The sequence below is a fragment of the Pelodiscus sinensis genome, chromosome 15 (assembly GCF_049634645.1).
Source record: "Pelodiscus sinensis isolate JC-2024 chromosome 15, ASM4963464v1, whole genome shotgun sequence".
NCBI classification, from domain to species: domain Eukaryota; kingdom Metazoa; phylum Chordata; order Testudines; family Trionychidae; genus Pelodiscus; species Pelodiscus sinensis.
The window spans coordinates 25,925,010-25,950,792 of record NC_134725.1 but is presented as its reverse complement, the minus strand read 5'-3'; the positions used below and the strand labels follow the sequence as shown (position 1 = coordinate 25,950,792).

The following is a 25,783-nucleotide window of genomic DNA, read 5'->3' as shown; positions in this document are numbered from 1 at the left end:
CAGTTAGGAAGAATATGGGTGCAGATGAAGGTAACTGGTAAAATAGTATACTTTCCAGTCATTTGGCAATATTAATTAGTGATAATAATTTAGAAGGTACGTAAAATAATTCTAACTTACATATTGAGGGCAATTGGCACTGAAAACTTTCAGATTGGCTTGGCCAAATCTTGCAATCCTTGCTTCTTCAATGAGTACTGCAAGATTTGTCCAAATATGGATAAATAATTAAGCCATGCGGAATGAACATCTCCACTATATCCACCCCTCAGAAAGCAAATTGTTGCTATTTCCCACTTAAAGCAATTTAGCACATGCAGGTGATTATGCTGTCCAATGTTCCTGGAAGATGAGCACTTAGGCAGCCACTCAGGAGTGATTCAAATGCTGCCCAGCTGATTCGCAGAGCACCCACAGCTAGGTTTTGTTTCTACTGGTGGTATACATTTGCACATGCCTCAATGCACATAGTAAAATTTATTCTTCACATGGATGGAAACAATCCACAAATGGATTGAAAATATTAGAGGGAACCTATCTGTTAAACAAGGTAAATTCAAACTCTGCCTAAGAAAGCTATAAGAAGTATATTATGAACCAGAAGAGCTTGAATGACAAGTGTCTCATATTAGGAATTCCTTGTGTTCAAACATCTATCCTTGAAGTCAGATAAAAAGATTTGCTGAAAACAGACAAAATCCCATTTCACTTCTCTCCTGGGAGAAGTAGAGATTTCTTTTACACAGGGAAAAATTCATCCCTGGTATAATGCTTTTTTTTTCCCAGTGGAACTATTCCAGAGATGAAAACGGATCGTCCTCTTTTGCACTACATGACTCGTGTCAGTGATAAAATAAAGTTGGTCTCAAAGGATATCTGACTGGTGGTGGTGATGGTAGGGTTTTAAAGTATAAAATTTCTATCACTTAAGTTTTAAAAACATATTAACTTGGTTTATTTGTTGACTCATGCATCACTCGCAACAACTATCACTAAGAACCTAGTGTGAACTATATTAAAAAATATTTCTAAAGTCATGCAGATGTTGAGCCAGAAAAATCAGTGTCCCAAATATCACAAAGAACTGACTTACCCTAGGTTGCTAACCAGAAAAATAAAAATTAAGGTCTACATTATCCAATAGTAAGCAGATATGGTGCGTAACTTATGCCTTCAAGGGGCTTGATTTTCAGAAAGTGCTAGGCACCTGCCTACTGCAAAGCAGACCCTTTCAAAGTGTCGCAGGCTGGACACCTGAAAAGTACTATACTGAGAGACTTGGGGAGTGTAACAGTAGCTCACTTCATTCCAACTCCCTGCATAACCTCTTTGCTGTGGTGCCAGTTGCAGGGGGATTTTGCAATGTGAACATCCGTCCTTCTCTTTGACAAATGTGTATTGCAGTATTACACAGTCATGGTCTTAAATTCTTCAGTAACAGTGTCATATAGTGTTCTGGCCTACTGATGCATGTGCAGGCCTGACCCCGGGGTGCATGCGCTGCCCAGCCTGGCCCAGCCACCGCTGCTGGTGCGTAGCCCAGGGTGGGCTACGCCTGGCCATGCAGTGCCCCGTGGCCATGGGGGGAAGGGTGCTGCTGGCCGGCGCTGTCGGGATGGGGGGGGGGCGGCGCTGCAGGAGCCAGGTGTACGGCACCTGATGGCAGCTATAAGGGATACTGCACTCCCCTTACAGCTGCAACCAGGCCCCTCCCATCGACTGGCGTTCTGGGCAGCTGCCTGGCGCGCCCACCCCTTAATCCAGCCCTGTATATTATTAACAAGGAAGAATACACTGATTTTAAGTGGTTAAAAAGGTAGCAAATGAAACAGAGCCGATTATCAAGAAATTACAGAACACGCTGTGACATAGTATTGGTGCCTGGCTGGTTGCTATGCTGGGTGGTGGGCTGTGGGTGACCCCCACTGGCTGCTGTCTGTAGCACAGCCCAGCAGGACAGGGGATGAGTCATTATGCAAGGGGCTCCGAACCTGTCCAACCAGTTGCCTCCCAGAGAGAGAAACAAAGGAAGGAAGGGAGGTCAGCCCCTGGCTGGGGGAGCAGGGCTGGAAGGGACAGTTTTTGAGTTTCTGTCTGGTATCATGGAGGAAGCAGCCTAAGCAATGGGCTGGGATTTAGGGGCCCAGTCTCCCCCACCTCAAGGGGGGCTGAGGCATCCTAGGCCTGCCCTGTATCCAGATTACATCTTTGCTGTGCTGTATCCTGGAGAAGCAATAAACTCCCTGTATTCTAATGGCTGGTGGAGTCTGTTCGTGCCACTACGGTGGTGCAGGAGGCGGGAGAACCCCGATGCGCCGCCACACATGCAAACTTAGATGGATTCACTAAAGAAACTATTTACAAAATACAAATAATAATTCCTCACCATAGAGGAATTGTTTTAAGTAGAGTCCTTCATAGGCCAAAGGTGGATCCAGGAGATCTCCTCACCTCCTCAGGTCCTGGCCTTTTGATTCCAGTTGTTTTCAAGTGTATCTTTGGGTGGGGAGGCAGAAGTGAAGCAAACTGAAACCATCAATTGTTTTTCTGCCCCACCTCTCATAGAATTTCCATGAGGCAGGAATCCTTTGCTTGATTCTCCCTTCCCCAGTGGAAAAATACAGCAACTCAAGATTAGTATCCGATGACCTGGTCACCTTACTCTGTAGTATCACATAGCTACAAATAGGATAATTATATTAAATAAATCATAACCTGATCAGTGATAACTTACATGAGTTATCTTGCATAAAGTACATCTCAGTTATGTCACATTCGTATCATAAGCATATTTCTTTATAAAGAAAATGGAATGGAATATCACAGGAAAGCTGATAAGAAAGGTGGAGATACAGGACCTGTTTCACCCTTCACAGCTGAGGATACTGGGGAGATTCCCAAACCTGAGCCATTCTTTTTAGGTGACAAATCTGAGGAATTGTCCAGATTAAGGCATCATTAGAAGAGATTTTGGAATAAATTGATAAACTTAACAGTAACAAGTCACCGGGACCAGATGGCATTCACCCAAAAGATCTGGAACAATTCAAATGTGAAATTGTGGGACTTTTCACTGTGGTTTATAACCCATCCTTTAAATCAGCTTCTGTACATAATAACTGGAAGATAGCTACTGTGATGCCAATACTTTAAAAGGGCTCTAGAGGTAATCCTGGCAATTATAGACTGATAAATCTAATATCTGTACCAGGTAAATTAGTTGAAACTATAGTAAAGAATAAAATTGTCAGGCACATAGATGAACATAATTTATTGGGGAAAGTCAATATGGTTCCTTTGAAGGGGGATCCAGTGGATATAATATACTTAGATTTCCAGAAAGTCTTTGAGAAGGTCCATCACCAAAGGTTCTTAAGTAAAGTAAGTTGTCATGGGATGCAAGGGAAGTTCCATTCATAGATTGATAACTGCGGTTTTCGGTTCTATGACCGGTTTTGTTCAATATCTTTATTAATGATCTGGATGAGGGGATGGATTGCACCCTCAGCAAGTTTGCGGATGACACTAAGCTGGGGGAGGAGGTAGATACGCTTAACGGCAGAGATAGGGTACAGAATGACTTAGACAAATTGGAGGATTGGGCCACAAGAAATCTGATGAGGTTCAACAAGGACAAGTGTAGAGTCCTGTACTTGGGACGGAAGAATCCCAAGCATAGTTACAAGCTGGGGACCAACCGGCTAAGTAGTAGTTCTGCAGAAAAGGACCTGGGGGTTACAGTGGATGAGAAGCTAGATATGAGTCAACAGTGTACCCTTGTAGCCAAGAAGGCTAATGGCATATTAGGTTGCATTAAGAGGAGCATTGCCAGCAGATCCAGAGATGTTATAATTCCCCTTTATTTGGCTTTGGTGAGGCCGCATCTGGAGTATTGTGTCCAGTTCTGGGCCCCCCACTACAAACAGGATGTGGACGCATTGGAGAGGGTCCAGCGGAGGGCAACCAAAATGATTAGGGAGCTGGAGCATATGACTTATGAGGAGAGGCTGAGGGACTTGGGTCTGTTTAGTCTGCAGAAGCGAAGAGTGAGGGGGGATTTGATAGCAGCCTTCAACTTCCTGAATGGATGTTCCAAAGAGGATGGAGAGAGGCTGTTCTCAGTAGTGACAGATGGCAGAACAAGGAGCAATGGTCTCAAGTTGTGGTGGGAGAGGTCCAGGTTGTATATTAGGAAAAACTATTTCACTAGGAGGGTGGTGAAGCACTGGAATGGGTTACCTAGGGAAGTAGTGGAGTCTCCATCCCTAGAGGTATTTAAATCTCGGCTTGACAAAGCCCTGTCCGGGTTGATTTAGTTGGAATTGGTCCTGCCTAGAGCAGGGGGCTGGACTTGATGACCTTCTGAGGTCTCTTCCAGTTCTATGATTCTATGATTCTAAAAGACAGGCAACAAAGGATAGGAATAAATAATACGTTTTCAGAGTAGAGGTAACTACTGGCATCCCCCAAGGGTCTGTCCTGAGACCAATCCTATTCAATTTATTTATAAATGATCTAGAGAAAGGGGTAAATGGTGACGTGGCAACATTTGCAGATGATACCAAACTGCACAAGACAGTTGAGACCAAAACAAACTGTGAAGAGCTTCAAAAATATCTCACCCAACTAAGTGATTAGGCAACAAAATAGCAAATGAAATTTCATGTTGATAAATGTAAAGTAATGCACATTGGAAAAATAATCCCAACTATACATACAATACGATGAAGACTAATTTACTACAACTACTCAAGAGAGAGATCTTGGAGTCATTGTGTATAGTTCTCTGAAAACATCCACAGAGATTATCTGATTGCCACAATATAAAACCATGGTACACTCACATCTTGAATACTAAATACAGATGTGGATCTGAAAAAAGATATATTGGCACTGGAAAAGATTCAGAAAAGGGCAACAAAAATGATTAGGGGTTTGGAACGGGTCCCATATGTAGAGAGATTGGGACTTTTCATCTTAGAAATGAGACTAAGATGGGATATGATAGAGGTCTCTAAAATCATGACTGATGTGGAAAAAAAGTGAATAAAGAAAATGTATTTACTTGTTCCCATAATATAAAAACTAGGGGTCACCAATGAAATTAATAGGAAGATTGTTTAAAACAAACTAAAGGAATTTTTCTTCACTCAGTGCACAGTCTGTGGAACTCCTTGCCGGAGAATGTGGTAAAGACTAGGACTTTAACAGGGCTCAAAAAAGAGCTAAATAGGTTCATGGAGGTTAGCTCCAAAAATGGCTATTAGCCAGAATGGATAGGAATGGTGTTCCTAGCCTCTGTTTGTCTGTAAATGGGTGACAGGAGAGGGATCATATGAGGATTACCTGTTATGTTCCCTCCTTCTGGGGCACCTGGCATTGGCCACTGTTGGCAGACAGGATGCTGGGCTAGATGGGCCTTTGATCTGACCCCGTCTGGCTTTTCTCATGTTCTTAAGCTATGCATTTGTGTCGCTGTAATTGAGTAGCTTATTTCAAACTATGTGGCACTGCATAGACATATGCTCAGGCTTTAGCTTAAACTGTAGTCACGTGTGTGTTTAGCTCCGCAGATCTCTGGTTCAATGCTGGGTGTGTTTGTAAAGAAGATTCTCTGGGACAGGGTCAGCAAGCTTTTCATACGAAAGCCCCAAGCTACATCCCAATTCAGAGCAAGTGATCAACAAAGAGTCACATATGAATGCCCATTTGCATGACTGAACATATATAAGTTAATATTATTGATAACAGACATAATGATTAATAATAGCATAAATGAAACATTGTACTCACAGACTTTATTTAATGGGACTTCTGCTACTGCATCTTTCCATGCATTTCTTTGAAGTTTACATTATAGCTGGTCAAATCCAGCTTCATGCATGAATTCAGGCTGTCTTCTTTCAATTTTATGGCAGGGGGTTGAGGATGTGGGGCTGCAGGAATCTGGGCTGGAGTGTATGAGGGGCTCAGGACATAGGGTTGGGGTATGTGTGGGGTGCAGGAATCTGGGGAGGTGGGAGTATGAGGGACTCAAGGCAGGGGCTTCAGGAGTGTGATGGGTTCAAAACTCAAGGTATGGGTGTGGGGGGTGTAGGAGTATATGGCAGGGGACTGGGAATGTGGGATGTAGGCATCTGGGTTGAGATGTATGAGGGACTCAGGACAAGAGGTTCAGGCACTGTATTTATGGTAGGGTTGGAGAACCTTTTTTGGGTTGGAGGCTACTGAGTTTGGGTGAAGGAGGCAGGAGATTGGATTGTGATCTAGGGCAGGAAGGAGTGTGACCTAGAGCAGGAGAGTGGGGTACAGGAGGGTTAAGGGGTTTGGATTGTGACCTTGGGCAGACGACTGGGATGCAGGGCCTGGGAGGGCGTATGGGCTTAGGATCAGGGCAGAGAGTTTGGGTTATGTGGGCTAGGTGGGCAGAGAGCTGGAGGGACGGAGGGTAGGGAAAGGGTGCCAGATGCAGGTTCTGGCCAGGAGACTTACCAGTGAGACTCCAGACCAGCAGACCAGAACGTTTCTCAAGCAAGAGCCTACCCTGCCCCCACAAAGGTTTCCAGGCCATGTGCTCAATGAATAAGAGCCTGAGGGGTTGGGAGATTGGTGCATCACATGCTGCCTATTCTTGAAACAGGCTGCTTTTATTGGCTGGAAACCGCCCAATGGGATTATGGTGAGGGCAGGAGCAGCTGTGAAGCACCACTCCCACCTCCCCTCCTGGCTCACAGTTTGTGAAAAACAAATGGCCCTGCAGCCGCTTTTCTGAGCAGCATGCAAGGGAGTCTTCCTGGGCGCCTCATTGCTGTGTCCACAAGATGGATTGTTTTGCCCAGGCCTGCTGTAGCAATGTGGGCTCCCTGCTGCGGGGGGAGCAATGGGGTAGGGGCTGGGTTCCAGCTTCTAAAGAGCCAGATATCTGGCTCCCTACTGAGCCATATTTAGTTCACGTGCCATAGGCTGCTGATCCCTGTGCTAGATAATATGTGTCAATTAAAAGAGTTAATGATTACATAATTAAATGATTCCCAATAAACTTCTTGGGGAAAATATATAGTGAGACAATTGAACCAGTGTAGAAGGACCATCTGAGATGGTGTGAGCCATAGAAATAATAGCGGAATTGTGTGTGTGTGTGTGGTGTGTCTGTAAGCTGCAGAAAGGTTCTATTATTGTAACACAACATGAATAGAACTTGAACAATTTATGAAACACAATAAAGTCTCCAAATTGACTTAGGGTTAGGTTTCTAAAGCACCCGAGCAACTTAAAATCCCAAGTCTAACTGACTTTCAAGGAAACTTGGGGAGGATTCTAAGTTAACTATAGAGAATTCTTTCAAAGGTGTTTGGTTGTTAGGTGTTGGAGAAGTGCTCAGAGTCCCACTCACCACTATATTTAGGGTTGGGAAAGCATTTTCTTTCCCCAGGTTAGATTCACAGAGACCTTGCAAAGGTAGGCTTCACCTTTCTCTGTATGGGACAGGAGTAATTTTGAATGAGTCTTCACTGCACTTGAGCCAAAATTCAAAATAACCTGCTATTCCAAAACGTCCCTTACTCTATTTGAAATGATATTTACAGGGACATTGGAATAGAGAGCCCATTATATTTTGAAATAACAGGCTTGCTGTGAAGACACAGGATAGCTATTTTGGGATACTTTGGTATCCCAAAATAATGTTGCAGTGTAGACAAAGCCTTCCAGCTTTGTGTAATAGTAGATTCTCTGTAACTTGTGTAATAGTAGATTCTCTGTAACTTGAAATCTTTAACTCATGATTTGACAACTTCAGTAATTCAGTCAGAGGTTATGGATTTATTGCAGGAGTAGTTGAGTGAGGTTCTGTGGCCTGCAATGTGCAGAAAATCAGATTAGATTATTATGATAGTCCCTTCTGGCTTTTAAATCTATGAATTTATGAAATAACTCCCTCTGTATGGTTTGAAAACTTAGCCTATTCCATGTGCTGGGCACATAACTTGCATACAGCTGCTCCAGTTGGTGGACCCCTCCCCCCCTTAAATACACAGAAGTCCAGCTATTAATCTGAACATTCTGATACAGAGTCCGTTATTTATGTAACATTCCCACTACCATAACCAGAGTGACCTAAATGGGCCTTAGGAGTCTTAGGGGGATCAAAAATGGACTCAAGGCTCCTCTCAGTCCAGTCCTTGAGCAACATCGTTATCTCTCTACCCCTTAGAAAATTCTGAAAAAGTCTGTCTAGGCAGTATTTCTGGCCTGAGAAGAATAAGAAATCCTGGAAACCGAACAAGAAAACCTCTTCTCAGGACATTGCCCTTTGAATTTTCATACATGTGGGGCTTGGATAAGCTTCTGATGATCATCAATTTCATTTATTCTGATGAAAGTCCATGGACTTTTTCACCATGGACAAAAACCTGTCAGCCTTTGGAGAGTCACCTACCAGTAATATCTAGGAGCAGTGGAATAGCGCCTATCACTGTCCTCAAGTAAATGTGATAGTGTGGTGTTAGCAGTAGTAGCAATAATTGTATTTCATATGATAACTTTATGTTTCAAGGTGCACCAAAGGTGTTAAGTTGCTCAAGGCACTGGATAGGCAATTAAAAGTCAGTCACAAAACTAGAGAGAAACACAAAGAAAGTGATGTTGGGGGAGGGAAGAACACAAGGCTAGCAAAATTCTAGTAACAGAGAGGAATGTATTCCTCAAGACCATTGTCTGGATATGAAGACTTACAATAAATCTAGGGAACCTAAAAGAGCCAGAATTTGACTTTGCCATGCTGTTGCAATCTTAGGTTAATGACGTCCACACTGCACAGATATGGATACACATTTTGGCATTCTAAAATCCACTAACTGAGGTGCTCACAAACTAGGCCTAATCTTGAGATATACTGCTATGGTCATTGATTTCAATGGTGGTTGTAGATACTCTGCTACTCTCGGGGTCCAGCCCTGATGCTCAAAAGTAAAATATCTTTGACAGCTCAGCACACACTAGATGTTTCTTACAAATATTCTAAAGAGAAGTTAATAAGGCACCAAGATTTTATTTATATAGCACTTTATATAGTACAGTAGACATTCACAATCTCAGATAGTAAAATTGTAGTTAATCCTGGGACAGCGTCTTCATTACTTTCTTCTCCTTTTGCATTGCTCAGGTAACCCACAAGGAATGGAGATCACCCACAGACCCCTGTCTAGGGATGCTCCCCATGGAGTTGTAACTGGTTCCTGTATCTTCCTCCCCAAAGTCCCTGGTACAGGCAAAAGAGAATGCAGAATGTGATGTGGTCCCTCGGGGTATTTCTGAAAGTTGACACAGGGTCAAGGAGTTGAAATAGGTATGGGAAGTGTGCGTGTGCATGTGCAAAAAGCTCACTATGGAGCCAGAGAGATTGAACATGAATAAGAGAAGTCCGAAGGACAGAGAAATGGCAGTTGTAAACAGGTGCAGCAAAGAATCAGGCTCCATATGTGTTAAAGTGAATGATGGGGATAAGGGGTGACATTTTGTGGAGAAGAGCAAAGGAGAGGGAAATAGTTAAGACAGTAAACAATTAACGGTAACTACCAAGTGCAGTTCTTTCTAATCCTTTTTCCTTCACTGTTCTACAGCTGAAGTCACTATATAAAAAAGTGCACACAAGACGAAATGCAAATCAAATATCACTGCACTTAGGTTATGGCAATTTTAATATGGTTCAGAACAAACTAAATGGGACAGATTTTTGCTGCTACTATTAGTTTTTCCTACAAATGAACTTCAAACACAGCTGAATATTGAAGAACCAAGATGTGTGTGTTTGACTGAATCTGTATTTGCTAGGCATAGATTCTGTTTGTGATCTGGATAGGTATGTACTAATGTGGCCCATATTTTTAAATTGATAATACCCTTGCAATTGGAATGTATTTATATATAAAGCTGGCATGTCCTTTTTCTATTTTTTGTTTGGTTCTTTGGGTTGGGGAATACTGTATCTTTAAATTAGGAGTAGCTGAATAATGAATCTTAGGCAGTGAAAAGGCTAATGTGCTGTGGAAGAGAAGGAGTTTAATCTAATTTAGTTGGAGGGTGTCTGTCTGTGGTGTTGTTTTCTGGACTGTGGGAATAGAGGAGAGAAGCTGCCCCCGTGAATGGTTCCTCCTGAGCCAGGATCAGTGGGGAGTCCCTTAGATGCCACTGATCCGAAGCCAGGCCATGAAAAGGGGATTAAAGAAATGTTCTGATTTGCAATTCACACTAATGCACCCCGTCGAACCTTTGGTAATATTTCAAACCACATTTCAAGGGAAGTGCCCTTAAAATAGCTGGCTAAATTGTATTAGAGCAACACTATACAAACCCCTCATCCATTTATGATGTGGGTTTTATGTTTTGTTTTGTTTTGTTTTGTTTTAATCTTTTAACTAGTGTTGTTGCTGGTGTTTTAATGTAATTAAAACTTAGTGTATAGTGATATTCAACATTTTCATGGACTGTAGGTTATCCTACCACTAAGATCATATAATTCACCATTCTCATTATTAAGATCGTGTGTGGAATTTAAATAGGAAATATAGACCTGTTGTCATTATTACAAGGATTTTTTTATTTATTATTTATTTATTTTAGTATGAGCTGTTTTTCTTTTAAAGGTACGATTTCCTTTAAGGATAACTTTTATTTTGTGTTTCTTATAATTAGCTAACAGAATGAAAGTGATGGCAAATAACAGGCTTTCACTATGTAACAGATATAATTTTTAAAAGTACCTTTGTTAATATTAACATGGATGGGGGAAGGGTTATTGGATCGTACTAGTACGCACCCTGATCTTTATTTAAAAAATAAACATATCTCCTTAATGCTTCATTAAATATGACTACAGTAGTAGCCACATCATTTTAAACTTTAGATTAATCAAAAGCAATGTACTTTGCTATGACATGCTGCTTTTGAGAGTAATTTACAGTGTTTTTCTAAAAAATGCTTAACTACTAATTAACTTGTAACTCTCCAAGCCTATCATTTAATTTCCCTTTACTGTTGAAGAGTCAGAGCATTTTATCTCAGAGGGATTATTTGGGTTTTCTTTAATCCCATTTCAGAAAACCTTGCCTAGCACTCTAATTTCCATTGACTTTAACATGTATGGAATAGACGCAACTTTGATTTTTAACATTATCCACATCAAAGTATTTTATTATCCTTTCACTACAATAAATTACACAACATTAAACTTTGCCATGCCATTTTTTACCCTGTATATGCTGTATTACACCTACAAAATATTTAGATATGCTTTAAATTGTGACATGCTTCATTAAATATTCAGTTTTAATTTTTTTGCACATGGAACACTAGCTGGACTTTGAAGTACATATGATTCTTTTGCATGTGTTGGGGACTATGTACATGGCTATAGGGGAAATGCATCTTTCCTGTGAGTTGGCACATTATTTGAAATCATGTTTAATTATAAAGTTTCATTAAAAACCTTTTGCTTAAAATTTTGAGAGGCCTAATAAGATTTCCATTAATTTAAACATATCACTATTCCCACAACGGCCCAAATGCTTTCTTTTTCCTCTTTCATCCATGGTTAAATATGTAAATAAAATGTCTAAAGTCATTCTTCAAAGAAGACAAAAGAAAAAAGAGCTGAGGGAAAAGACAGCCATAAAATTCCTCCCAATTCTCCATAACATTTGCCAGAGGGGGGCCAACTCCTAGCCAGGGCCTAGCAGCAGGGGTGCCTGGCTGCTCCATAGAATCACACATCTCAAATCCCACACACAGGAGAAAAAAAATAAAAAATAAAATATCTTTTCAGCTGGAGCCATCAAAAGGCTCTTTTCATTTATTAGTTACAGAGTTATCTTCCAGTTGCTGGTTTCTCAGAGCCCTCATTTTTTGATAATAATGTTCTGTTTGTTAGTTTCTCTGACTCAGGCTAGTTGAATGGAGGACATTTCTGGATAGCTTTCTTTTTTTAAAATAGTAATAAAAACAGAAATAAATGATCTGAAGAGGTTTGTATTGGCTAACATAATGGTTAATAGATTTAAAGTAGCACATAAAAGATCAATTAAGAGACATAACTCCTACAAAGGATAACTTTTTTCTTTTATACATTTCACATTTATATTTTCTTTTAGCCTCCAAGGAAAATAAGAAATGAAGTGGCTGTTATCAAGAGCTGTACAAAATAAGGAGACCAACTTTGGTTTTAATTTCTTTTTTCCATATTATTTCAGTATGGTTTTGATACACAATAAAGTACTTTGTAAAGAAAAAATAACCCATCCCCACAAAAAAACCCAGTCAAGCTCAACAAAACAAACTGTATCAGAAATGTTCATCTCAAGTGTCATTTCAATTTAACTTTAAAAAAGGTGCCTTGTCCCTTATGAATGCTTTGCCCCTTCACTTCCTTACTACCCCCAACTGAGCTCTTGGGAAGAGGATCTAAGGTGCATACAAATACTAAGAAAACAGCTTAGATTAATGAAGAATGGAAATGGTCCACCACACACAAATACACACATACTCAGAGCAAGCGCAATGTCACCAAAAAATAAGGCCTTTTTGTTTGTTTGCTGGTAACACTGACTGCCTTCATAACAGTTCCCAAATGCATCTAGAAGTGACCAAAGGAAGGATCAATGTGATATGATGCAATAGTTTATCTGTCTGTTCTCTTTTTCAGAAAGATTCCTGAATCCACTGGAAAGTCATTAAAGAGAAGTTATCCACTGATTTCAAGCTCTTTCTTTTAGTTAAATTAAGGACCTTTTATTTTTAGGCAAACTTTGTCAGCATCTTTGGGGTTTCAGAAGCAAACATTACCCCTGGTTTGTTGATCTTTCTTGGATCCAAAACCCTTATCACAATCAAAGAAGCCAATAGTTCCCTTTCTAGAGGCTGGCGAGATATTAACTCTGACCCAGCAGGATTTGTTAGTTTCCAGGAGAATCCATGTTGATTTTGATAAGAAGCAGGCACTAATGGAGAGAAGTCCTGATTATATGTAGGTGTGAATGAAGAGAGATATTTTTCTTTCTTTGTTAATATGTTTGTCTAAAATTGAACTCATATCAGAAAGTGAAGCTCATCTTGTAGGATTTGATCATAACGTTCCCTTCTAGCATTAAACAAAAATCTATGAATAACCCATCTTATTCCGCCTGTGTCTAGATCAGTTAGTTAGAAGGAGGGAAGAACGGAGGAGTATTATAAACTAACTAAGCATTTTATTTTTGGTTACTGTTGTTTCACTTCTAGTTTTAGGAGAGGATAGAGCTTCATCCTGTAGTTTTTACCTATATGGAACCCCATTAAAATCAATGGCAGTTTTACTGGCATAAGATCCCCAAATATTATTACTATAATATGATCAAAATGATCCTAGTGGTTTTATTTTTAAAATAAAAACAAAGCAGTAACTAAAACACCCAACTCATTGTTAAAGATCTGCCCTGCCACTTTTTCTTCTCCAAAATCTCAAGGTCTTGAATGAATTAAATCACGTTCTTTCACCAGGACTTTCTTTCTCTGGTCCACTCTGATTTTCTTATGTAAAGGAATCTGCCAGTTTCACTTGATGTGCACTCAGATACTGTGAGATATCCTGACTGCGTTGTTCGGTTTCAGGAATTCGACACAATCAAAGCAGAAATCTTGTAAACTGATGAGATTCTACTGCAGTGGAACCCGGCTTTTATGACTCTGTCAGCCAAGAGTTTATGGCACACTTGCCATAAAATGCATCCTCCCCACATCCTCCCTTCTAAAGCATTTCCCTGCATCTCCTTCTCCCCTCTCAAAAAAGAGAATCAAGGAGGCACCATCTCCAATGCTCTGTCTGGGATATAAGCATCCTTAAAACTCGATTTCCTTGGGCTTCTTTCCTACCTGAATTAGGACGGCAGGTGAGGTGGTAGTAGTCTAAAGAGAGAAAAAAGATCTTGTTAAACTTTCAAGGGCGGGGAGAGGGGGGAAGAAGAGAGGGTGAGAGCGAAACAAACGAGGCTTTTTTATCTGTTGTGATCAAGGAAAACCTGTAGGGGTCCTTAAGGAGGTTTCAAGGCGTTCCGAGTGATTGGAAAGTAATCACCGTGTCAGCTTCACCTTTCTCATGCAAAGTGGGTGTCGTAGGCAAGGCGGATCTTGCACAGGGTTTTGTTTTGTTTTGTTTTGTTTTTTTAAATCCTGGAACACAACCACCTCCTAAAAAACAGCTGCAACAGTCCCAGGACTTGCTACTACTAAGAGGAGAGGAGAGATCAGAACCAGTCCTGCCTTGCAAAGCGCTAAAGGACAAACCCGTTGCAAAAATAGAAGGGGGAGGGTTTCAGCCCTTCTCCGACGGCTTAGAAGATATTTCCTTCTCCTTTTTCTCTGCTGCGGGATACGCCACCACCGCGCCGCCACCTAGGGAGCAAGAAGATCGCCTAAAGACTGCAGCACCGACCAAAAACCCTGCGGGACATGTGGAAATTGATCACTTGGATTTAACAACAAACCAAGAGCTATCGCTGTGTCTGGGGGACCGCAGGGAGGGAGCGCTGGAGAGGTCTCCGAAGTGGAACCCTTAGAGAAAAAAAAAGGAAGTTTCTCGGCTCCTCGCAGTAAGTTTGGTGAGTCTATGGATGGGGGTGGCTCCAGAACGGCTGATTGTTTGCAAACTGCCCCTAGCGTCTCTCCTTCCCTCCCTGCCAGCGCCACCGGGGCTGGAAAATGACTTGCACGGACTTTTGCTGAGAGTGGCTTGGAAGCAGGAGACACGCGCGCAGCAGCTGGCTAATTAATGGCTGTGGGCTGTGCTGACCTTTCTAGCGCCGCTGGTGTCTGTCCCACGCGGCGGTGAAAGTCCCTTGTGAAAGTGGGGGGCGATGCTCTCCGGCGAGGGAGCCGTGGAGCGGCTGGACTGAACTCCCCTCCCGGAGCGTAATTCGCCTGCGAAAAGCACCCGTGCTCCGACTGCACGCGTGGCTGGACGTTTCGTTGTGGCTGAAAACATGGGGCCCGAGAGGAGGAACTTCGTGCAAACTCTCCTCCTGTCCTTTCGTCTAATTTGCTTTTGCACTGGGATCAGCTCCATAGACATTGACCGCCCAGGCGATGGGAGATGCCAGCCCATAGAAATCCCCATGTGCAAGGATATAGGCTACAACATGACTAGGATGCCTAACTTGATGGGGCATGAGAACCAAAGGGAAGCGGCCATTCAGCTGCATGAGTTTGCCCCCTTGGTGGAGTATGGCTGTCACAGCCACTTGAAATTCTTCCTCTGCTCTCTCTATGCCCCTATGTGCACGGAGCAGGTCTCCACGCCAATCCCAGCCTGCAGGGTTATGTGTGAGCAGGCCAGGCTGAAATGCTCTCCCATCATGGAACAATTCAATTTCAAGTGGCCAGACTCCTTAGACTGCAGCAAATTGCCCAATAAGAATGATCCCAATTACCTATGCATGGAAGCCCCTAACAACGGATCCGATGAGCCACCCAGAGGCTCCAGCATGTTGCCACCCATGTTTAGGCCGCAGAGGCCCAGCAATGGTCACGATTTGCAGCAGCACAAGGACAGCTTCAGCAGAGCCACCTGTGAGAACCCTGGCAAGTTCCATCATGTGGAGAAGAGTGCTTCCTGCGCTCCACTCTGCACCCCAGGGGTGGATGTTTACTGGAGCAAGGAGGACAAACAGTTTGCTGTCATTTGGATTGCCATCTGGTCCATCCTGTGCTTCTTTTCCAGTGCTTTCACCGTGCTCACTTTTCTGATAGATCCTCAGCGCTTCAAGTACCCTGAAAGGCCCATCATCTTCCTGTCAATGTGCTACTGTGTCTATTCAGTGGGGTACATTATTCGCCTCTTTTCAGGCGCTGAGAGCATAGCCTGTGACAGAGACAGTGGGCAACTTTACGTTATCCAGGAGGGACTGGAAAGCACCGGATGCACCATTGTGTTCCTGGTCCTGTATTATTTTGGTATGGCAAGCTCATTGTGGTGGGTAATTTTGACTTTAACTTGGTTTCTGGCTGCTGGGAAGAAATGGGGGCATGAAGCAATTGAAGCCAACAGCAGCTACTTTCATTTGGCAGCCTGGGCCATTCCAGCTGTGAAGACCATAATGATCTTAGTTATGAGAAGGGTAGCAGGAGATGAGCTGACAGGATTGTGCTATGTTGGAAGCATGGATGTGAATGCCTTAACTGGATTTGTACTCATTCCTTTGGCTTGTTATCTAATCATAGGCACTTCTTTCATTCTTTCTGGTTTTGTGGCCCTCTTCCATATCAGGAGGGTGATGAAAACAGGTGGAGAAAACACAGATAAGTTGGAGAAACTTATGGTCAGGATCGGTGTTTTTTCAGTTTTATATACAGTGCCTGCTACATGCGTAATAGCTTGCTACTTTTATGAAAGACTTAACATGGATTATTGGAAAATTGTGGCAATGCAATATAAATGCAAGATGAACAATCAGACTAAACATTTGGACTGCATGATGAATAATTCCATTCCTGCAGTAGAAATTTTTATGGTGAAAATTTTCATGTTGCTGATTGTGGGCATTACCAGTGGTATGTGGATCTGGACTTCCAAGACACTTCAATCCTGGCAAAATGTTTGTAGTCAAAGATTAAAAAAGAGAAGTAGGAGAAAACCTGCAAGTGTCATTACAAATAGTGGAATCTATAAAAAACCACAACATCCCCAAAAAACTCACCATGCAAAATATGAATCAGCATTACAGCCACCCACTTGTGTATGAACAGTATATAACAAAAACTTTATCTCAGTTTGTAGACACTTCTAAATGCCCGCAGTAGAAACATTTTAAAAGGTGCTTTTTGTCTGAGAACAGTGTTGTAAATCAAGGCAAAAATGTATCTCACTGAAATTTAGGACCTATCGATAAACTGAAGGTAAATGTACTTAGGAAAAGATGTTCAGTGAAAGGACTATGGTTAATTAAAGCAGTTTCTTCTGTTGCTAATTTGTACTAAGATATTTCATCCAGCCTTCTGATAAAAAAAACCCTCTTCATAAACTTTATATGAAGCTGAGCTGGAGTTGCTACAGATTTCTAAATAACAAGATATAATCAAATTTTATGGAAGTACGATATTTTTTAAAGAGTCTGACAGAAAATTGTGGGGGTTTGGGAAACTTAACAATTTCACAGAGGCCTACTCTAAGTAAGTGGAAAGCAACTTCTGTGCTAACCTAAGAAAAAAGAAACCCTTTACAACTCTCCTTCAGCCTAGTGGGTTTGAAGTATTTAAAATAGCTTCAATCTATAAGCTCACCAATATTCTTTCACTAAAAGAGAAACTTCCTGCATGAGACACAAACTTTGTGAATAAGAATAATGTGCAATACATTTTTTTCCTTACCATGACATGAAAAGAGAAACAAGCATTTTGCTGTACATAAAGACAACAAAAGAAATCTCTTAACAAAAGAACTAAGAGGTCTAGTCCTCAGAAACCCTTTAGTGTTACATTTTGTGGCTTTTTAATGGAAATCAAGCCAATGTTATACACGTTTGGACTGATTTGTGCAAAAAAAAAAAGTGCGTGTGGGGTGCGGTCAATTCAAAGAGACCCAAAGGGCTTATTGACTCTTTCTATTGTTAAACAAATTCTCACCATGAATAGATCAAGAAGCACTAGATTCTGCAAAAGCAAGCTTTGTACAGAGTGATGCTCTTTATCTGTGCTTGAAGGGCACAATTATTTGCTGTATATGTTTGTAATATACAGCTATTTTTCATGCTCCATTATTTTATAAAAATAAAATACATACATTAGTTTGATAATTTTGTCTGCTCTAAACTTCCTCCATGTGCTTTGTGGTTAATAAACTTTGTTCTCAATGATTTACTAAAGGTATATTTTGAATGTAGCATTCCAGAGTGAAGTATGTTATACTTGACACATAAGGACTGCAAGTGTAATCGGATTGACCCTTACAGTGCAATGGGAGAATAGCAAGTTGAAAAAAAAAGTTTTAAGTTGTATCTTTCTATGAATCTTTGCAATTAAGAGAACTGAATGAAAAGGAGCTTTAAAATAGATACCCAGTGATTTAATATTATGTTTACTAAGAACAAAGATTACAACAATGATCCTTGGTTATAAACCGCTTTAAAATCTGCAGAGAGCACATTCAGCATGTTGAAGAGAGCTGAATTACTACAGCACTGTTTTATATAATGCAACCCGTACATAACAAAGATTTGTTTTCCTGGTAATAGTACTGAAAGGTAGTGAATTAATAACCATAAAGAGACTAGTAAAAGATCAGTAGGGGAAAACAGTTGGTGAACAATTTTCAGAGAGAGCATATATATATATATCTTTTATGTAAATTGTAATGAAGTTACAACTAAAATATGACACCCCCTTCCACCCTTTTGTGTCTATGTGCCATTCTTTGGAATGAAGCTTTGTAGACGTCTTGGAAGTTAATCCTGTCAGAGTACACCCTGGCGGAGCCAAACTAGGACATGGCTCTAAACACATTTTGTTCTGAAACTACTGCATTAATGCTTTCATTCTAGTTAAGATCAGTTATGTAAGATCCTAAGGACAAGCTTCATTAAATAAGAAGCTTCAGAATACCAATTAACTTAGAAAGTCCATTGGTGTTGTGATCACCTTTCCAGTACCAGGTCTGCTTTAAAAAATTCTGTGTCCTCTTTGGGATAAAGATAAGGAGCACTTTTATAAATGATAGATACGTATTTAGAGAATGTTTTAGGCTGCAGTCTTAAGTATGGGAACAACCAAGATTATGCAATATATGGCAAAGTACACTGAGTGGTAGGTAACACCTAAAAATAAATTGCTGCTAGTTTCTTTTCATGGTAAATGATAATTGTGGAACAGTAAACAGAATGACCTGCCTTAAAAATTAAGTAAGCATGATGGGATTCGTATATTGCAGGGCAGAAAGGAATTTTGTGATACCTAGTCTGACTTCCTGCATAATACATGTCATAGAACTTCCCCAAAATAGTTCCTAGAGCATATCATTTAAAAAGCACAAAACCCATCTTGATTTTAAAAATGCCAGTAATAGTTAATCCACCATAATCCTTGGTAAATGGTTCCAATTATTAATTACTGTTAAAAATTTACACCTTATTCCCAATCATCTGCAAACAAAGAGTTTAATCAGTTAACTTCAATGTGAATCCTTTAGTATTAACAGAGCAAGACTACAAGTTGTTTTTATAAAGGCACAATATCTGAAGTGTTTAGCTAGATACGTCAATTGTACACTTGCTAACATTAGAGCAAGAAGTGTGGGTATTTATGCCCATTTTTATTGTTATTAAGTACTGCTTTTTTAAAAATCTCTGGTATTGATAAGCAAGATGTATGTCTCAAGTAAATTGATGTTTTTGTTATCAACTTAGTCCTTAATATTCTGGAAATATATTTGAACCGAATGATTACCTCATAGGGCATCTATGATTCTATTCTATTATTCTATCTCTAGGATGAGTTAGCTTCAACATTGAATCTTTCCCTATCTTGCATCCTCCAATAATTTTATGTGGATAGTATTGACAGTGCTAGTAAAAGAAGGTGGAGAAGGCCATGATAGACCTCTTACAGAAATGTGGGATAGTACGTGTTAGAAAGTGACCACTTTACAATAGGTTTCTGACCAATGATAAGAATTTAATAGAGAACTTTATTCCTGCCTTATAATTCTACAGATTTATTTTAAAAAGTGCTACTAATCTCTATTTTTAAGAGACATTTCTTTTTAATCCTGTTAAGTTACTAAAGAAATCTTGGATTCATCCTGATTATATTCCATGGGATTTTTCCATAAAGAATTCTACACGTTTGCCCCAAGGATGGATGCTTTTTACATTACAGTGCACATCAACAAAATAAATATTAACCTCATTGTAAACTCCAGAGGGAAAGGAATTTCTCAGAAATTCATCTCTAGAAAAAGAGATTTATTGCATTCCAGTCAAATGTATTTCAGTAGTTTGCTTAGACAAGAATATCACAGAAGTCTTTACAACTAGCTAGTCAGTACAGGCAATACACATCAAGAACCAAATGCATCTACCAGATATGTGTGTGCCAATCCAATTGCCTTCAGTGGGAGTTGTGTATACACATCCAAGGGTGCCATTTGCTTCAAAGAATGTAGATTATGATGCCTCACCCAGGTTGTGTCTATTTATGTGAAAGTATCAAGTGAAAGAAAGTTACATGGATCAAGATTAGTTTAGTAAGGAGGGGAATTTGGGATCTTAGTGGATTATGTTTTGATAGTTTTATTACGGAGAGGGTAAGGAGTTAAGAAGGTGCAGGGTAAAATGTGATTTGGAAAGAATCAAACATTAAAACAACTAGGCCAAATTGTGCCTACACTTACACTGGTGTTGGTCATTATATAACACCACTACATTTGATTTACTCTGGTGTAATGGAAACAGAATATAGTCTCATAGCTTCAAATTTTGGCTCAAGATATGGTGCATTTGGACAGATTCTAACACCTAGAATACCACAGTATCAAGACAACTGGGAGAATATAACCCAGTTGAAATATATTGTTCAGAGCCCCTATCAGATTTTTCCAGAAGTAGCATTTCAGCTGCATGTTATTATGAGGCCATTATTCACATATGGCTGTCACCTTATGGCTTCAAACTATATGAAAAGACCAGTACCAACAATATCTGTAACACACACCCTTCTTATCCTAAACTTAAAACCCTTGGCTTCAAGGGATAGCACTGTAATGATGGGGTATTATGTGCTCAGGTGGTCTTTTGATGACAGGTGGTCTTCTAAAACAGATGACCTCAAAGGGGAAATTCAGTGCATTTTAGTTAAAAACATTTACACATTCCTTGGGAAAAAATCTGAAATGTTCTCCTTGTGTAATGTTTTTAAATATTTTGGACAGAACAGCCAAGTTATTAACACTGACAGATGATAAATCAGGTGATGCTTTACAAGGTGGGTGATGGTGATTATGTGGTCTTGGTGCTTGCTTTGATCAGAAGTGACAACCCCTCAAGGTCTGTGGTATTCAGTCTTCCCTGAAGGGAGATCAGCACCTGTTTGCACTTTGAGGCTCTTCTACCTCCCACTGCCTTCCAGCATTATTTCATCTCTCTTAACACACTTGGATCTGATTGACTTAAAGCAAAATCATTATTCATTTACAAAACACTGCTTTATTCAACTCACCCCAAACTATATTGTAGTGGTACTGGTTGTGCTGTTATAATTAAAGTGGCATCCACATTCCCTTTACAAAAGCTTTATTTTTAGTTAACTCCAGGCTAAAATCAGAGTAGGTGCTAATCCAAGCATGGCTTCATTCCCTCCCTCCTCTCCTGCCCCTCCCTCCCCCGCCCCTTCACGAGTACAGCTTGCAGCCTGCTGGACCATTCATCTTAAATTGTGCTGTTTATTTTTTTTATGCTCATCTAGGAGAAACACAGAAACAGGTCTGTAAAACAGAGACAGGACATGGTTTGGTGTTTCAGATTTTGGCTTAATAAATGTTATTCCAAATTGTTCTTTGTCTTGCTTTTGATCTGTAATGGATACCTTTAGGAAATGGCACATCATAAGACTTTAATTCCACCAAGAGGTTTTAGTGACCAAATAAATAACAAGAATGAGGCTTGGGTGGTTTGTTAATATTGTATATGCGGGATGTCAGCCAAAGTCTACTCTTAGTTACACAAATGTAAACTGAGTTCATGGAGTCACTTTGGAATTACACCAGTGTGTCTGAGAGAAGAGTTTGTCCCAGACATTTATAGTTGGGAACAGTACACTCTTTCTTACACTCCCAAATGTGGAGCAGTCAGGATTTTTGCAAGAGGCAAGTCTGAGCTTTGTGTGTATTTGCTGTAACAAATTATTTTAAAAAGTAATTTTTCTCTTTTTATTCTCTAGTTATATCACTGCCTTCTCCATGTATCTGATCCACTGACGTCAAAGTGTTGCTAGTGAAGTTAATGTGTTTCCCACTGATATAAGTGGTCTCTGGATCAAGCTTCAGCTCTTCACTAGTGCTGTGTGGGTACCAGAATTTCACTTTCATGTAAATTTCACTGCAGGTTGAATCTCTGGTCTGGCAACATCCATAGTCCAGCATGATTTTAATTAGCTGGATGTCCACTTATCATGAGTGTGGCTAAGTTTCCCATGGTTCCATAAAGCTTGTTTACAGCAGCCAGTTCTGGCTCTCAGTGTTCTGTGCTGTTGATTAGCTCTAATTAACTCCTAAATATTTTCTATGAGCCCAGTAAGCACTGGAAAAGTTGGCAATGCTGCTAGATAATATTCCACTCATGGATTCTCTAGGGCTACATCTATACTGCACAATTATTTTGGAGTAAACTACACCAAGTGCCCTAGAAATAGCACTTAGCTATTTTGAAATAGAGCATCCATACTCATTGGATGTGAATCGCACACAGAAGCACTTTATGCAGGGCTTCAGGACAGCATTCTCATCCCATGGATGCTGCCTAAGACTATCTAAGGCTCAAGTTTAAAGGGACCCCCCCCCCCCCCCATACAGCCATGTCGCAGGCTCTTCTCTTTTGCCTACCTCATTGAGGGACAGCAAACCCATTCTTTTGCCTGCTGTGGTTGCCCTTGTGGACACCAGCCCTCCCTCCTCATCCTGGAGTCCCTCATTGGCTCTCTGGATCCCACCTGTCCTCCCCTTCACACCATGCACCTCCACTTCTGGCATCTGGACACCAGTTCTGACTGGTGAGACTGGCTCGTCATGGAGCGGTAGAGCAACCAGCAGTGGCTCCAAAATTTCCGGATGATGAAGGAGACTTTTCTGCAGCTGTGTGAGTGGCTTGCCACTGTCCTCAGACAATGGGACATACACATGTGATCTGCCATCCCTCTGGAGAAGCGTGTCACCATTGCCATGTGGAAGCTCACCACACTGGACAGCTACTGATCCGTCAGGAACCAGTTTGGCATGGGGAGATTGATCATCAGGGCCCTGTTCATGCAGGTATGGCAGTCTCAGGCTGTTGTCCCAGGAGAAGGATGGACTGCTGGAATGGGGTCCCCTAGGGAAAGGAGGGGTTGTTGGTGGTAGTGGAAGTTCTCCCCATTAGATTTTTCATTGCTGCCCTCACAAAGCCCTGCCGGAGTGGGGTGTTGCTCCTGCTATGGAGGAGGAGAGTGAAGGGAAGGCAACCTTCCAATGTCTCTGGCAACCCTGCAATCCTGTTTGTTTGTTTGTCTCCTTCTATGGGCAGCTTTAATACCCACTCCTGCATCACAGACACACCCACTCTTTTCCTATGGGCTGAGATTGCAATTCCAACAAGAAATGAAGGTGCCATGTTAGATACCATGTTATCTGTATCTTTTGGGGTCATGTCAACAGATTGTTTTGGGCTCAATCCTAGCTTAAAATTTAAATTGTATCAGGCCCTTTGTAAACAGGTTGGGAAGTGGTCTCATTTGGCAATTATTATTTGGTATTATTTACATAACATAGGCATTGCCATCATGGTATTGACATATACATTTCTCAGTACCTTTACACATAAAATAGCCCAGCCTCATTGACCTCCATGGGCAATGTACCTTGTAAGGAGTAATGGGGATATGATGAAGTTGTTTAAACAGATATATTTCAATGGTAGAAAAAAAATTGTGTGTTTGAAAACTGTAGGTACAACTAAAAGTCTTATACATGTCCGGACGTTGTGATTGTGAATACCTGGTGAGGCAGTCTGTCAAAGGCAAGGCTGGCCTTGAGTCTTGATATCTATGGCTTCAGCTGAATGGCTTGTGTGAAATTTGGAAGAGCAGCTCAGAGAAACCTCTCTCCTTTACTTAAGGATAAAATCTCACAGCAGCCTGAAGGAAAAAGTCCTCGTGGCAGACAGAAAATCGTGCTTGCAGTGTAACCTCAGCCTTAGGCTGCTTATTGCTTCAAGTACCTTCAAGAAAGTGAGGGCGATTCTTGTGTGTTAGTTTTATTTTTAAAGTTTTTCTGAGTGTTATTTTAACAGGCAAATTAATCTCTTACATTCACTGACGTAGCAAAGACGGTATGATGAGGTAATTGCCCCTCTGCTCCTCCTATCATCCTTTGGCTTGCCTGCTCCTCCTCTACCCACCACTGCCTGCTGAAGCCTCTTCCCCACCTCTCTGCCCCCAGCTCCACCCTCGTACATTTTCAACAGAGTGATAGTGCCTGCCCCAGACTGGAAAGGGTAGGGGAAGACGCGGTACAAACTCCCCACTTCCTCCCAGGGTTGGGCTCAGCCATTCGCCAAGTTCGGGGACCTGTCACATAGTGGCAGGGGGCGGGGGAGGAGCACAAATTTTGCTTTTGCCCCTGGTGCATAACACCCTCGCTATGCCTCTGCTGTCTCCTTTTCCTTCACTGATCAGCAACTCTCTTTCCCTTCCCAGCTCTTACATTGCAGATCAGCCTTTCTCATTTCCATATGCCTTTCTTCCCTCACTCTCCTTCTCAGCAACCCTTTGAATCTCTCGTTTGCCCATACAAAGGGTTCAGTGGTTGTGACCACTAGTTTCAGCAGCTTTGAACTTTTTGTAAAGGTTAACTAAGAACTGTTTCAAAACTTTTGTTTTATCTTTTTTTTCAGTAGGACAGGGATAGCAAATAGATATTAGAATCCAACAGTGATGGCGAACCCAGAGAACCTCTAAGGAGGGCAGCAGATTCTGAAAGGGAGCATTACATCTAGAAACATTTCTTTGTTTCAGAAAAGTGACATTTTCTTTATAGATACATCTGGACTGCAGAGTTTTATCAGAAAAAGATATGCAAATTGCAAACCACAATTTTCATCTCTTTTTCCACTTTTTTTTTTTTTTTTCTGAAGAGGCTTTTCCAAAATTTGGCCCATTTACATGGGGCCAAATTTCAGAAAATCCTCCTCTTTCAGAACATCCCTTATTCCTCCCATTGTGAGGAATACAGAAATGCCAAAAGAACGCTACCACTTTTTCAGAAACTGTTCCAAAAAAGCAGATGCATTCCCTGGACGTGGCAAAGCTTTTTCCAGGTTACGGTATCCCAGAAAAACTCTGCAGTCTAGACATAGCCTTAGTTTTTTCTTTTTTTCCCATTTTTCTTTTTTGTGTAGCACCATCTGAGACTGACATTCATCCATGAGAAATAACAATGAAACTCTACTCTAGTTGATCTGTGCATTTTATCAAAGTTTGATATCAGTTTAACTTTCAAGAAATATTAGACACTATACCTGCAAATATTATTTAATAAAATTGTAAAGCATGGGACACGATCAATAGCATGATTTAATAAAATGTGAAATCATGATGATGAAATTTTTATATAGTTTGATACTCATTTATATCCTTTTCCTTTTTAATTTTTTTACTATTTTAGCAGAACTGTCAAAATTTTCTTAATTTTCAGTTATCAACCAATTTTACTGCAAAAATTGAATTTTTATGGGGGAATAAAACCCTAGAAATTAAACCAAAATTTCTGGGGGGGGTTAGGTGTTTTGACAATCAACACATTTAAGTGGAATTTTGATTTATTTAAAAACAGGTTTTTTTAAAATGTTAAAAAATGACTTTAAAAATTTTTTTTGGTGAGGATAGAGGGTAAGCGGGAAAGATCAGCTGTTCTATTGTTACATCAGGCATTGTTGTCATACTTATCACTTTCCTCTTTATCTTACATTGCGGAAGCATGTTCATTTTTTTAACTCAGACATGTTAGATTTTCAAAAGTACT

At 40.7% G+C, this 25,783-nt stretch overlaps 1 protein-coding gene across 1 annotated transcript; it reads left to right on the top strand.

Moving 5' to 3' along the window:
- The first annotated feature begins 13,954 nt into the window (after positions 1-13,954).
- FZD10 (frizzled class receptor 10) lies at positions 13,955-21,558 on the top strand. The gene has a single exon (XM_075898456.1). The coding sequence runs from the start codon at positions 15,009-15,011 to the stop codon at positions 16,764-16,766; it is 1,758 nt and encodes a 585-aa protein (XP_075754571.1). The 5' UTR covers positions 13,955-15,008; the 3' UTR covers positions 16,767-21,558.
- The last annotated feature ends 4,225 nt before the right edge of the window (positions 21,559-25,783 follow it).

Excerpts from the sequence above, each read along its gene's own strand:
- FZD10 (XM_075898456.1), top strand. The coding sequence starts at position 15,009 with ATGGGGCCCGAGAGGAGGAACTTCGTGCAAACTCTCCTCCTGTCCTTT.